At 52.6% G+C, this 14,136-nt stretch overlaps 6 protein-coding genes and 1 non-coding gene across 7 annotated transcripts; 4 read left to right on the top strand and 3 right to left on the bottom strand.

Moving 5' to 3' along the window:
• Positions 1–1,050: 1,050 nt before the first annotated feature.
• Positions 1,051–1,156, bottom strand: tRNA-Gln(TTG). The gene has a single exon. It is a non-coding gene; the product is annotated as a tRNA-Gln (tRNA).
• Positions 1,157–2,571: 1,415 nt separating this feature from the next.
• On the top strand, positions 2,572–3,324 carry UHO2_06055 (uncharacterized protein; the record flags this gene model as incomplete). Its single annotated transcript, XM_041557769.1, has 1 exon — positions 2,572–3,324. One exon carries the CDS (start codon positions 2,572–2,574, stop codon positions 3,322–3,324), a length of 753 nt encoding a protein of 250 aa, XP_041413703.1.
• Positions 3,325–3,642: 318 nt separating this feature from the next.
• Positions 3,643–4,992, bottom strand: UHO2_06054 (uncharacterized protein; the record flags this gene model as incomplete). The annotated part of the gene is made up of 1 exon (XM_041557768.1): positions 3,643–4,992. One exon carries the CDS (start codon positions 4,990–4,992, stop codon positions 3,643–3,645), a length of 1,350 nt encoding a protein of 449 aa, XP_041413702.1.
• Positions 4,993–5,275: 283 nt separating this feature from the next.
• UHO2_06053 (uncharacterized protein) lies at positions 5,276–6,586 on the top strand (the record flags this gene model as incomplete). Its single annotated transcript, XM_041557767.1, has 1 exon — positions 5,276–6,586. The coding sequence occupies one exon, from the start codon at positions 5,276–5,278 to the stop codon at positions 6,584–6,586; it is 1,311 nt and encodes a 436-aa protein (XP_041413701.1).
• Positions 6,587–7,385: 799 nt separating this feature from the next.
• On the top strand, positions 7,386–8,504 carry UHO2_06052 (uncharacterized protein; the record flags this gene model as incomplete). Its single annotated transcript, XM_041557766.1, has 1 exon — positions 7,386–8,504. One exon carries the CDS (start codon positions 7,386–7,388, stop codon positions 8,502–8,504), a length of 1,119 nt encoding a protein of 372 aa, XP_041413700.1.
• Positions 8,505–9,171: 667 nt separating this feature from the next.
• Positions 9,172–11,382, top strand: UHO2_06051 (uncharacterized protein; the record flags this gene model as incomplete). The annotated part of the gene is made up of 1 exon (XM_041557765.1): positions 9,172–11,382. One exon carries the CDS (start codon positions 9,172–9,174, stop codon positions 11,380–11,382), a length of 2,211 nt encoding a protein of 736 aa, XP_041413699.1.
• Positions 11,383–12,157: 775 nt separating this feature from the next.
• Positions 12,158–13,875, bottom strand: UHO2_06050 (putative MDH1 - malate dehydrogenase precursor, mitochondrial; the record flags this gene model as incomplete). Its single annotated transcript, XM_041557764.1, has 4 exons — positions 12,158–12,725; positions 12,819–12,967; positions 13,464–13,638; positions 13,772–13,875. 4 exons carry the CDS (start codon positions 13,873–13,875, stop codon positions 12,158–12,160), a joined length of 996 nt encoding a protein of 331 aa, XP_041413698.1.
• Positions 13,876–14,136: the final 261 nt, after the last annotated feature.

Here is a 14,136-nt window from a genome sequence, read left to right as displayed (position 1 = left end):
TTTCCGTGCTGCCTCGCGACTTTGGCTCTTGTCAAGAATAGAACCTCCTCTAGCCTCTATCGACCCAGCATTATCACGGCGTTGACAGCAGCAGCGGCAGCGGATATGGCAATTCCGTGAGCCGCCAAGGTCCGCGCGTCACAGCCAAACAGCGGCTTTCAGCAGCGTCCAAAGCCAACCCCTTTATCGACCTCTGTGAATGTCGCTCGTTCAAGCGCATCTTATCCAGCATCTATCCAAAAGGTTCCCACATCCAAACCAGGCCTCTGCCATACGGAATGCACAGGGGTGACGTGACAGGCACTGTAACAACCCGAGCAATGCTCCTCGCCATTTTGTTATCCTCCGTGAAACCTCAAGTGAGTGTGGAAATGCTCTGTTCAATCCCGCAATTTGCCGCTCCTCTTCCTCCAGCCGAAAGAGTTTTCCCCACATTTGACGCGACCGCCTCGTTTGGGTTGACACTCCGGAAAATTCCGGTCCTTCTCTTTCCGAGAACTCCAGCTACAGATAGCTGCTAAGCGAGAGATCCCTTTGGCGTAATGGTCAGGTTTAGCGTCGAAACACGTCAACCGCGGTCGAATCCAACACCTCTTTCACAGTAGTGGCGCAACTCATCCAGAATAAGGAAAAGGTGTAGCTAAGATCGCCGTCAACCAAGATCGTGGCAATCCAAGCTGCCTTGTGGATCCCACTTTGATGTCTCCTTCCAGGCTGGCCACTTCAACTTCCCACTTCCCCGCGCACCCAGCAAACACGCATGAGTGGAGGCAATCCAAGACATGCCTGGTCTGCTCTTTCTCCCCGTCCTGTATTCTCGACCTCGGCTTCTGATCACATACAAATCAAGCTCAGTCTGAACCAACAACAAGCACGTTGTTTGACCGCTCGCCGGCTGCCTGCTATGCAACTCGACAGCTGAGCAAAGTCCTGATTGTAGATCCCAAGCATCTTACAGAAGCAGCTCTTGATGGCCGAGGAGCCTTCCTGGTGGCCAAAAATAAATAAAATTTTAGCAAAAAAAAAAATCAATCAATCGTGACATAAGGCAGGTCGTACTGGGATTCGAACCCAGGGCAAGAGAAAATTCGAACAGTAGATCCCACAAGGGACTTCATGTCAAAATCTCCTAAGTTGACCACTACTCCATACAACCTGTAATTGTCGGCTTAAATGTTTGTAGCACACATATCAACCTGGCTTATTTACGACTCTCCCACTTTTCACTCGCCTCGCATCGTGCTTCTCGAATTTCCTCTCAACTGGGCGCACCCATTTCTGTCTTTTTCTTGATGGTCTTCTGTTTGACACTGGCACAGGAACGTGGTATGGATGTTCAAACCTCACTACTATGAGAGTTGGATGGCGAGAGGTCAGCAAGTACTGTTGAGAGGATGCATCGAAATGAATGAGCGAATTCAGGCTGGAAAAAGCAACGTATCGGGTACGCCTTTCCTTTCCTCGATCCTCGATCGGGAGATGCAAAATGAATAATGCAGGCACACCAGCCGATGTTTTCCTCTTGGAAAGTGCCAAAAAGTGCCAAAAAGTGACATTGCCAAGCAACTCTAGGCCGCATAAACACCATCGTAAGCGACCTGTCTGGCATTGCTTCTTACTGTTGTTGAGCCTCTTGAAGAACCTTTTTGCATATCCATGTTGGTCGCTGCACAACCCACCGCACTACACACAACGTCGATCTCTGGTCTAACTTTCATAAAACTACTTGATTGAAGGTAGGAAAGAGGGAGGATGGATTCGACAGCGCGACGACGGCAAGCCTCGGCGAAATATGCATGACTTCCCATCCCCTCGGTATGCCGCTCTCCTCTCCCCCCTTCCCGTCTCTTTGCTGCCTTCAGTCCCGACAGCAGCCCCTCACTTCTCCCTGTCCTCCCTGATCACGACACAGAGCCGAGCGCGTGCGGCGAGACAAAAGAATCGCCTCCCCAAGTCGCCGAGGCCAACAACTTTTCTCTTCTGCCTGTCCTCCTTTTGCCGCCCCTCACGATCTTCGCTGATGCGCCTTACGACCGCATACTCGGTGCAGAATACATAGTGTCCGCTTCCTCTCACTCTCTCATCCCAGTGTGGATCCTCTGTGATCGATGCAAGCGCCTAAGGGAAGAATACGTGCAACACTTGGCAACGCGAGGTCACTCTTGCAGGTCGCAAATCTTTCTGATCGTCGTCCAGCATAAGCGAGCATCTCGCTCTCAATCTTCCTCCCCCTTTGCTTCAATGACGGTGTGCCTGAAGATCAACAACGCAAATAGCAAATCCCGCTGCTATGGAAAGTTAGACAGTCATCAATGCGAGGGTGAGAGGAGTGACTGTGAGCAGTGAGTGCAAGCCAAGGTTGGCATTCTAGGCGGCAAAGCAGCAGGATGTGGAACTCCGACCCTGTTCCTGCCTTTCGTGTCCCTTGCCTTCTCCATCTTGCTCCAGCCTCGTCTTCACCATCACCACTACTACTACCACCACTTGGCATCTCTCCTCTCCACCATCCTCCCACGTTCCTTTTTCCCACCTTTCTCACCCCGTTCCCCTCACACCGACTCCGTTGCGACAATGTCGAACTCGAACACGACAGTCTCCCTTGCCTCGACGGCATCGTTCTCTACAGCAACAGTCTCCACTGCGACTGTCTCCCTCTTCGCTCCCGGAGTCGACCAAATGATCCGAGGCATCGAGAAAGCAATGACATCCCTTGACGGCGATGTCTCGATCAGATTCTCCCCTACCCCACTCGCCACCACCACCGCACCCGATGGCGCAGCAGCAACCGTCTGGAACGTATGCGCGCACGAATACGCCTCGATCAACGGTCACACCACCACCATCGTTCAAGATCAAAAGTTCCTCGAGTCTCACAACTATTTCTCCGCAATCGACAACTCGGGCGCTCAGATCGAATGTCATTTCGACCACATCAATGCTCCTGCTACCTGTGTCAACCGTCAGCCGAAGCACAGTCATACTTTCACTTCGACGTTCAAACATGCTCGACCTTTCGCTACCGCCTATCATAAGCATGTGGTCAAGGCGAAAGCTCATAGTACTAGCAGTGCTGTTAGCAGTCAAGTCACACCGACGGCAGCAGCTGCAGCAGTGGCAGAGACGGCAGCACCAGCAGCAGTCGATCAAGCGACGGAATATCAGAGCGGTGTAATCGCAGGTGCAGGCGATGTTGCTAGCAGTTCTCCAGAGTCTAATTCGAGAATCAACTCGACTTCGGGTGCTGCAAAGAAGGCTAAAAGCTTGCCAGTGCTGTTAGCAACAGCGAGTGTGCTGTTTGCTAGTGTACTTGCTTTCCAGCCCTGAACATCAACGCAAAGACATTTTACATGGTTCAACATCCTGGCGGCGACCACTTTCACACACACACACACACACACACACACACACACCATAACAACCAGTCGCATCCTCGGACATTCGGTATCAGCTTCTCCGTCTATTCGCTCGTTATAGGCACGTTCGTTTTCTGTTCTTTCTTACACTCGGTTCTCTCTGTCAGTGCTTGCGCTTATATCACTCATTTTATGACCGACTGGATTTGGTATCAATTGCATCACATTCCTCTTCCCTCCTTCGCCGTGTGGAGATATGGTGTGATAAGGCTTTACAGTCGCTGATCTGTCATGACTCGTTCTTGAGCGCATCTTGATCTTCTTCCAATCCTTTCGCACCGTTTTCTCCGGCGCTACTGTCTTTCTGATCCTTTTTCTCACCGACTGGCTTAGCAACAGGTCCACGCTGCTTCAACTTCCTCCTCGGCAGCGCCTTTTCCAACGCCTTTACCCAGTCCCTCGTCTCCGTCCAAGCCGTTAGAATTTCCACCACCTGATTCACCGTCAACACTTTTCTTCCCACAAAACCCTTCTCTCCATCATCAACAGCATCCTCTTCCCGAATCGATTCCCCCTGTGCTCGAACATTCCGCTCAACAGCCTGCATCATCTCCTGCGAAAGTGGAAGTTTGGCCGCTCTAATCCCCAATCGATCCGCTTTGGCTCGACACAAACCTTTGTACCGGTTCTTATCTACTATTCCACCAATGATGTACGTTTTACCCAGTTCCAGAGCTTCGAGAGTGTCATCGGTGTCAGCGGTGAGGTAGATAGCGTCGGAGATGCGGATTCGGTGGAGTGCTTGGCGCGTTTCTTCCGGTGGAAAGTGACGGCTTGTTACGGTGGTTTCTGCTGCATGTTCCGCAGCAGCCGTGCTTGAGGATGCAGGATCAAGAAGAGACTCGAGCCCACCGTGACGATAGATGGTGACCCGCTTCCACCGCCTCCATACGCCACGTAGTTTTCCCTCCATGGCTTGACCAATGCGGATATTCTCGATGCTTGCCGTGTTGCTGCTGCTTCCTTCTCCCTTCTCCTGCCCCTCCGCGGTACTGGAACAAGACTCCTTCGGGACGAGGGAAAGCTGCTCAGGATGAACATCCTTTAAACAGTTCCCTCGTCTATCTTGCCCAGTCAAAATAACCTCGCCAAACGGAACCTTTGCATTCCGATTCGCAGAATACAAATACATCAACTGCTGCGTCATACTCGAGCTCTCCTTCTCCACCATCAGCTCGTCAAATCCACAATCGATCACTAGGCGAGCGTTGAAGTATTTTTTCTCCCCTTCTGCAGCTTTTCGCTTCTTATTCCCATTCCTTCCTTCCCCTTCTCCACCCTCTGCATTGGATGTGCTGCTCGCTACGGAGATTCTTCGCTTTGCAGCACCATTGGGATTAGTGCTTGAATCGGAAGCGATGTTTTGGGCAGCAAGGAACCGAGCTCGCTTGTTTTCCTTCTTCTTGAGCCGCTCAGCAGCCCGACGTTCGTGTTTGGTTGCTTCGAGCTTTTGTTTACGAGCGAGCTTCTTGGCTGCGTTCTTGGATATGCCCGGTGGAACTTTTATTGAGGGACCGGCATGTTTTGAGCTGCTTACCAATGGTATGTTCGTATCAGCTGGGCCTGTGCTGCTCTCCATTATGATAACGTTGCTGATGAATCGTCGAGGTGCTCTGTGAGTGAGGAGGTGGAAGGACAGGAAGAAAAGTTGCCAAGTTGATCCGGAGGACAACTCCGAATTCCGAACTCACTCAACCTCCACAAGAAATGGGGGAGAATTTGCATTTGCAGACGCTGTGTTAGATTTAAAGCTTCTGTACGCGACGCGTGAGAAGCGCGCTCCTGCACTGTAGAAAAGTGTTGTTCTCACTCTTTCACCTTGTCGCTCTCCTTCTTCGACCACTATCCGGACACTGGCAATGATGACTTCAACGTCTTCATCAATAGAGCTATGCTCAGTCGCACTGCCTCTCACGCAATATCACCTGCTCGAAATCCCGAACGAACTTCTTCGCCTCTTTGACCCCTCCGCCAAGCCCAAAGACGCCGAACCCGCGGCAAAGAAACGCAAAACCGAACCATCCCGACTCACCATCAAAGGTCGATACGATGACCAAGCAGTCCTCACTACCGACACTCAGACACTAGCACTTCGAGCCGTGTCCCAGTCCAACTCTCTGCTGCTATGCAGCATTGATCCTACCCCACCCTCTTTCTCCTCTTCTGCCGATGCAGGATCTAGCAAGCCCGCTCTGTATTTGCGCAGCAACGTCACCGACACGCTGGAACTCACACCGGTAGTCCCCCGTCTAGATCGTCTTCTCGGCCTTCTCAAAGCATCCCAATACGAAGGAGAAGAAGAAGAAACACCTCGATCAGCCCCCAACTCTCGCCCAGTACGAAAATACACCCTCAAACAGCTGAAAAGTATCGTCCAAGCCAGCCCGGCAGAGCTAGAGGCAGGGTTGGTGCATAACCACGTAATTGAGCTTGACGGCTATATGCGTCATTTGTCCCCAACATGGATGGTCTCTGTGCTGCAGATTCTTATCTCGCATCTAGATTTGCATGCGCTGATTCCAGACGCTGTGCCGCTGCAAGAAACTGTCGAAGCGTTGGAGAAAGTGCACAGCATCCGACCGCAAATCTCAAACGCTATCCTTACCCAGTTCTTCGGCTCAAAGCTTCCCTCTGATCCAGCCAAAGTCGCACTCGATACCAAGACGATCGTGCTTTATCTTGGAGTGCAATCGCTCAAATCTACAGCACGAATCGCTATCCCTTTATCGGATTTTATGGCGACTTGGACCAACGCTTGTCTCTCGTCTGCTGACTTTCTCACCCATGTCAACCTGGATCTTTTGTCGGGCTTCTACTTGCTCTCGCCCTCGCCTGTGCCTGGGGTAGCACTCTATCCGAACGCAGCTTCAGTAAAAATTCAGTTCTATTCCCGACTAGAGTTGCCAGCAGACCCAGCCGCCCGTTTCCAGGATTTGTTCCTAACAAGAGCGGCTTGGCTAGCAGCTGATTTGCTCCCATTCATCAAGGACCTGGCGCTGAACGATAAGAAAAAGGACAGCCTACTGCTGAAGTTCACAAGAGCAAGTAAGACAAAAGTGTTGGATTGGGAGTTGAGTGAAGAGGAAAAGAGACAGTGGAACAAGGAGAAGAAGGTAACAGGGAAGAATGCTTGGAGGGAGGTTGTGATGTATTCTGCTCGAGTGAAGTACTAATTACCCGCGATTGCAATGCGAAGTCCTTCAAAGTCGAGATGGTGTGTGCGTCGCTTGAAAGCTCTCTATGCTGGTGTGGAGAGATGGATTTTTCGCTGCGAGCTCTGTTCGTGCCGGCGGGAATGCGATCGATTAGAGCAAGACCGTTCGAGTCTGTTGATGAAGCTGTTCGATCCGCAGCCTATAACAAGAACCTTGCCATAGCGGCAAAAGGCCCAGCAACACCAAGTGGCACGGCACACATTCCATAACCTACTCCAGCCCTCTCATGGCAATGTAGCAGGCGACAGCCTCTGCCATGCTATGCTGTGTTCGACGTGCCAGCGCCCGCAGCTTAACTATATGCTCACTCGGCTTGTAGCATCACACAAGTGAGTAGTGAGTAGCTGAGAGCAGCAACGACGCTCTCTCGACTGATGACTCGCAACATCTCAGAGGCAAAGTTGATTGCAATTGCGTCGAAGAGGATGATGAGATAGACACAGTTTAAAGTATGAGAGACCAACACTTTGCCACACTTTCGACCAACCCGCACGGGTTAGTGACTTCGGAGGGCAAAAAGGTGTTATCGTGCGAGTGGACCGAGATGCGCACTTTTCAATGGTGAGCGAAGGGCCACTTGATTTCGTCACAACGCCTTAGCCTGTCCCGCTCGCTCTTCTCTCTTCCTTCTTCTCCATCACCATCTCCATCATCCCACCGACGTCTTTGCTGGCATCTCGACGCCGCCACTGTCCTCATCACCAACTCAGCTTGCCAAGGTTCCGCTGTGACGCTCAGCACGGCTTCGAACCCAATCATGATTCAGGACAGCACCCTGGACTCTTCGTCAATACAGCATAGCCTCGAACTCGAACTCTTCCCAAGTGATGCCTTTGCTGGCATCTCGACGCCGCCACTGCCCTCGTCACCAACTCAGCTTGCCAAGATTTCCGCTGTGACGCTCAGCACGGCTTCGAACCCAATCATGATTCCAGATAGCACCCTGGACTCTTCGTCAATACAGCATAGCCTCGAGCTCGAACTCTTCCCAAGTGGCCAACCTGGAGCATCATCTTTGCGCTCGACGAATACGTCACGGTCACAGCTGCCGCTCTCACCTTTCGAGCTAGATCCTGCGAGGTTGAGCGATCCTGCGAGTCAGAGGGATATCAAGGCGACACAGTTTCTGAGGGACGAATGGCTTATCTCGGCCGGACAGAAGGAACCTGACGATCTGGTGGACAACTATGTATCCTTCATGAGGAATGGTAGACCAGAGTCCACCGGACAACCGAGCAGCAAAAGAGGAGGCTCCAGTCTCCTGGATCAGATCGATGCTATCTGTAGTCCTTCATCAAGTGGATCGAGTGTTCAGGCAGGTGGTAAAACAACAGATGCTCGTCAGCCACTGCGGCCGAGCAAAAGCGCCAAGACAAACGAGAAAGCGAGAGCGACAGCAGAGGAGATCGACAAGATGGTTGCTGATGACATGTTCAACACGTCGTGCTCGCCTCCATCACCACCAGTATCTCGAATCAAGTCGATCTCGGACATGCCAGCAGAAGAGCAGCAATTCTTCTATCGTCTTGCTTTCGGAGGAGGCTCCCCTTCTTCCAGCTCTCCCGGCAACATGGGCGTGACATCACGAGGAAAGAATGGCAAGACATGGCAGACGACATGGGATAACTCAAATCAACCAAGTACAGGCACTGTCAGCTTGGCTGCGACTAGCAGGCCAAACTTGGCTTCCGGCAGTAGTTCCAGCCGCGGTGTAGCAAAGGGATCAACATCAAGTGCCAGCAGCGGTGCGATTCGAGGTCGGAGGCCGTCCGCATTCACAGTAGAAGCTCGCAAAGGTAGTCGAGGAGGCAAGGCGCGATCGAGTACTAGCTCAAGCAGTAGCGCTCATCGTAGTCGAAGTCGTTTCTTTGCTTGAGAGGTGCAAGAGGTTTGACGGCAGAGGGAGGGGGGGGGAAGAGGTCTTGAATGTGCGTTTGTACGGAATGTCAGATCGAAAGCTATCTACAGAAAGAATTGCTGCCTTTCCTGCCTTTCGCTGAGTTCCAGCTGCGGAAATCTGGGAAGCAGATCAAGTGCAATGACGCTATTCGTCTTGCTCGGTACCACAGCAATCACCGTCCGTCGCCGAGAGGTTGAATTTGATGTTCAGGCTTGAAATGAATTCAATTGATTGCGCTCGAAGCATTCAACCGTCGCACAAGCTTGTTTGCTCAGTCCTTGGGCCTCTTTTCCTCTCCGTATCTCTCCATCTCCATCTTTCTCTTCACACAGCGCCTCCAACTGAGCGTTTATCATCCATCTCCTTCTATATTCGTGGTTTCCAACGTTTGTCACTCTCTTCACCTTCTCTACGGTCTGATCATCAACTTGCTGTTCTTCACCTGTCAGCAGCGTATACAAGTTCAGCTGCACACCACAAACAACTAGCTATCGTAGCTCTCTTAGACCGGTCCTCTCTTTCTGTCTCTGGGTTTTGTCCAACGTATCTGTTTCTCGTCGTCGAGTCGCTCGCCGGCTCGCTCTACATCATCAACAGCAACTACAACTGCTCAGCTTTCTACCAACGTTAAGCTTTATACAATATGGCCACCTCAGCCTCTTCAGCCGCCACTCAGAAGGCTCAACCCACCTGCGATAACGCCACCAAGCGCAAGCAGTCCATTTCAGATGACGACTCTGGTTCCGACTCTGATGCTGACTCCCAGTCCAGCCCGAACAAGAAGTCCAACGCCACCTCCACCGGCAAAGTATCAGCAAGTCAGCAGCTTGTCCCCGTTCCCGGTCAACCAAATGCTCCTCTCATCACCAAACGTACATTACAGAATCGCAAGGCACAGCGCGAGTTCCGCAAGCGTCGTGAGGCTCGTGTCAGAGAGCTCGAGGAGCGATGTCGTCGCTTCGACCAGATGGGTCTCGAGGCCAATACTGAACTCCAACGTCTAGCTCGCAGACTCAAAGATGAGAACGAGGCACTCAAGTCGCTCGTCGCTCGTCTTGGCTTTGCCCACACGATTCCCGGCATCGTGGAGTCGCTCAATGGTCCCGAACCACACTACGCCCAGCACCCACACATGGCTCACAGCGGTCCTCTTCACCACCACCCTCGGTCCTTCGCACCTCTCGACATGGGCATGGATACTTGGGCACGAGGTCCAGGTATGCCATTGAACACAGCAGCAATGCAGCAGATCAACGCGCCCACCGACAACGCCACTGCCATCGGCAAGCCACCCAAGCGCAACTCTTCTGTTTCGAATGCTTCGGCATCTGTACCCACTTCGGCTCCCTTTTCTTCGCTGTCCAACTTGCCCGGCCTCACAGGCTTGCTACCCGTTACTGCTGGTGGCGTCAACCCAAGTCTTTTCAGCGGTGCTGGCAACAGTTCGCGCAACAAGCGCACAAACGAGGGCGTCACTCCGGCTATCGCTGTGCCTGCCACCAACAACAAGTCGACCACCACCGCACGACCCATTGAGGAGAACACCACCTTCGACAGTGATTGGTTCGCACAGCTCGCACAATCAGGTCAAGACAAGGAGGAAGCCGACTCCACTGCTGCTAACGCTGCTTCCAACAACACGAATGACAGCAATGGTCGCTCCATGAACCCCATCCTCTCACTCAGCTTCGGCAACAATAACAACAATGAGGACTCCAATTCGCAGGCCAAGTCTTCGGACAACAGCTCGGCGCTCACCGGTTCGGCTATGCTTGGTGCTAATGCTCGCGACTTCGGTCTCGGCCTTGCCAGCGCTCTCGGCATCCCTGCTTCTTCGGCTCCAGGCAACAACATCTTCCCCGTGCCCATGCCTACTCAGCAGAAGGGTGCGCTTCTCAACCCCAACCCTATCCCCTTTGCCTTCAACCTTAGCGACAACAAGGCTCCTGGCGATCAGAGTTGGTGGTCGCAGGTCGCCGGCAACACTCTCGAGGGCGACGACAGCATCCTCGACGAGAAGGCTCAGGCTGTTGCCCAAGCTACCGGTGCATCCAACAATGGTGCTCCCTCTCCCTTCGATCTCTCCGCTTTCCTCAACGGCGGTCTGACGCCCGGAGGTGGCGGCTTCACCTTTGGCAGTCAGCAGAGCAACGATGACGATGCCATTGATTCCTTGAAGAGCAATGCCAACAACAATGCAGGCAACAACAACGATGATACTGTCAAGAACAATGGCAAAAGCGGCGAGACTCAATCGTTGACCCAGGCTGAACATGCTCAGATGTTCCTTCGTCTTCTTGAAGCTAAGATGGCCAAGCGAAGCACTAGCCCCTATGCTCAGCTGGGCTTCCAGCCTCCTTCGCACCACCAGCAGTACACTACTTCGCAGGCTGGGCCTAGCTTCTCCGATGCTAGCTCGTCATCATCATCCTCATCTGCTGCCAAGAAGGAAGAGGATGACTTGTCGCTGTCGCCCATCAACGTCTACTCTCGTCTGGCACAGCACCCTGCCTTCCTCTCTACCAACGCTAGCGAGCTCGAAGAGCTAGTCGACTCGATCAGTTCCAACCAACAACGACAGCAACAGCAGCAACCCATCTTCCAGCCTCCGTTCAACAAGCGTAAGGCAACACCTACTAAGGCTGCGCCTGCACTCTACCCTCCTACACCATTGGGTTTGACACCTAGCATCTACGGTTCCAACGGCGCCGCTTCTTTATCCAGCCGCTCGGCTTCATCTGCCAGCGGCAAGGAGCTCGAAGTGGACGAAAAGGCGGTGACAAAGATGCTTGGCTTGCTAGACCGCAAGACTTCTCGCGACGCTGCTGCAGCTACGGGCGGTCTTGCTTTCTAAAATGCCATTCCTTGTTTCGCTGTGGAGTGTTGGGATTGCTTGTTTGTCGTTTTCGCTAGTCATCGTTGTTGTTCTTGCATAGTATAGTATAGTGCTCTCTTGTCTCACGTCTCTCGCCTTCTGTCTTTTGTCACTATTCTCACCCCTCTCTGGTATCTAGTCGCTTTATCGGGCTCTCGTTTTCGTCTCTCTTTGTAAAGTTATACTTTTGCAACTGTCAATTCGCATACTGGGGTCGATTTATATCTATTGCCTTATGTGCGGTTGTGATCGTTTGATATCAATGTTCTCCGTCTGGTCATCGTACCGAATCCGGCTTTCGTCCGCGGTGAAGGGAGAAAATGTCGTCTGAACTTACATTGTCAAGGATCTTTTCTTGCTCGATGAGAAGAGTGATTCATTATTTCTCGACGGTTCTGTCTTGAGGTGATTTGTTACCGAGCAGGAGCAGGAAGCAACAACCAAGTGGCTGCTCAAGCTGAAGCTCTTCCCTCGACCTTTGACCAAGCAGTCAGCCACTCCTGGGAGGGGCATTAGAGAGCCTACTTGCAACCGCTTTACCAATTTCACAAGGATGCATCACGCTTGATCAATAGCCAGTGGCACCGCTTGGGAAAGACAAGGAGGAAAAGCACCAACTCAGACTGATTGTTCAGCATTCACAATCACATTCAGTTAAACACCGCTCACGACATCCACAGCAAACAAGGGAAACTTTTCTGTAATTTCACAGTTCGCAAAGCGGCATTCACCTGCGAGCTACAGTGAGAAGAGCTCAGAGGTTAGCAGTGAACTGAACACCCTTGTTAATGTTACCGTTAAGGTCAACAACCGCCTTCTTAATAAGCTCGGACTCGTAGTCGTTAAGCTTTCCAAGGGGCAGAATCTTCTCTACACCGTTAGGACCCAACTGAAGAGGAACCGAGAAGAAAGGAGTCTCGTTGCCAATAACAGCGGTAACCTCCTTGGCACCGGCAGCATCGGCGGTGAGGTCGACGTAAGCCATCTCTGGGTTGGCCAAAGGCTTACCGCTGGCAGCCTCCAAAAGGGCGATGGCGAAACGAGCACCAGCGTAAGCCATGGAAAGGGTGGCAGATCCAGCACCGTCCTTAGCCTTGACAACTTCGTCACCACCAAACTGGATACGGTTGGTGAGCTGCTCGATCTTGTCCTGTCCGACCGAGATGGGAGGCTGGCTCTGGCTGATCAAGGGAACGATGGTGACACCCGAGTGACCACCGACGACGGGGATGCGGTAGTTGAGAGACTCAGTGGGCTTGCCAGCTGCCTCGGCGAGGAAGGTGGAGGCACGAACAACGTCGAGAGTGGTAACACCGAAGAGGCTGTATTGCGGGAAGAGAGCAAAGAGCAGAATCAAAGTCAGTCGAGGCCATCTCAAGGTAGCATCTTTGGCGGCAAGGTTTGTTGCAACTTACCGCCTGGGGTCGTAAACGCCCTTCTTCTTGAGGACCTCGGCGACGATAGGGACGGTCGAGTTGACAGGGTTCGAGATGACAAGGACAAAAGCCTTGGGAGAGTGCTCGGCAATGCCTACGGCAATGTCACGAACGATACCGGCGTTGATCTATGCGAGCGGCAATCATTGTCGAAGAGCCCGATGCGATCCGATTGGATGCAAAGGCATAGCGCGCAATTTTGTTGGGTGTCCAGCAGAAGGGCGCCCGTGCGTAGGTTCGGTGAGTTTGAGCAAAGAAGAGAAGAGAAGGGAGTTAGGGTTGGAGAAAGGAGGAGAGCGGAGAGAGGAGAGCGGAGAGCGGCCAAATTTGCCCTTTTTTCCCTCTCTGTGCTGCAGCGCGTCGTACAGGAAGAAAGAGCGCGCTCGGACCAACAATTTGGGCATCAGCAGCACTTTGCCACCGTCTTGTTGATGTTGGGTGCAAAGAGCGTGCGCAGATCCTCTCGAAGCTCCAACTGGCACAAGGGCAACTTGCAACTGCTGAGAAGGCCGAGAGGACGAGTGGGAGCCACGGCAGTCGCCATTGTATGCGCCATCGCTGAACACGGGCAAGCCTGATGGAGACAGGGAAGGGATTGGGAACCGTGTGAGGGTTGGTACTTACGTTGAAAAGGTCATCACGGGTCATGCCTGGCTTACGGGGGACACCAGCGGGGATGACGACAATGTCGGCGTTTTTGAGGGCCTTGCCAAGACCACCGTCAGCGGGGAGGTAGCCAGTGACAACGGAGGGAGTGTTGATGTGCGAGAGATCGGCAGCGACACCGACGGCGTTGACGCTGTTGAGTGGGCATATCAAAGGTTGGTGCATCAACAAAAAGACAAAAGGGTCAGCGGTCAGCGGTCAGCGGTCAGCGTCTTGATGTATCAAACATCATGTCGTAAAGTGGAAGCAAGGGTATGCCAACTTACACATCGTAAAGGGCGAGATCAGTGACAAGCGAAGACTGCTTGAGGAGGAGCGAGAGAGGCTGGCCGATACCACCAGCGGCGCCGATAACAGTAGCCTTGACCATTTTTGCGATTGTGTGTATGTTTTGGGTGCGAGAAGGTGAGAAGGGAGAATGAGATGAAGGAGTTGATGGAGAAGAAGGAAGAAAGAGATGGAGATGGTGGGCAGACTCTCAGCCAGAGCAACACAACTCCATCTCTCCGGTCAGCATCCTCTCCGGCCTTGACCGGATTCACGCGCTCCTTTCCGCTTCTCAGCTCGGAAAGGCGACACTTCCAACTGGGACCGGGCCTTTCCGGAGTAGACTATTTCGAACAACACAGAA

Source organism: Ustilago hordei (assembly GCF_900519145.1).
Source record: "Ustilago hordei strain Uho2 genome assembly, contig: UHO2_contig_16, whole genome shotgun sequence".
Taxonomy (NCBI): Eukaryota; Fungi; Basidiomycota; class Ustilaginomycetes; order Ustilaginales; family Ustilaginaceae; genus Ustilago; species Ustilago hordei.
Note: the sequence above shows the minus strand (reverse complement) of the source record. Positions and strands in the feature narration are given on the sequence as shown.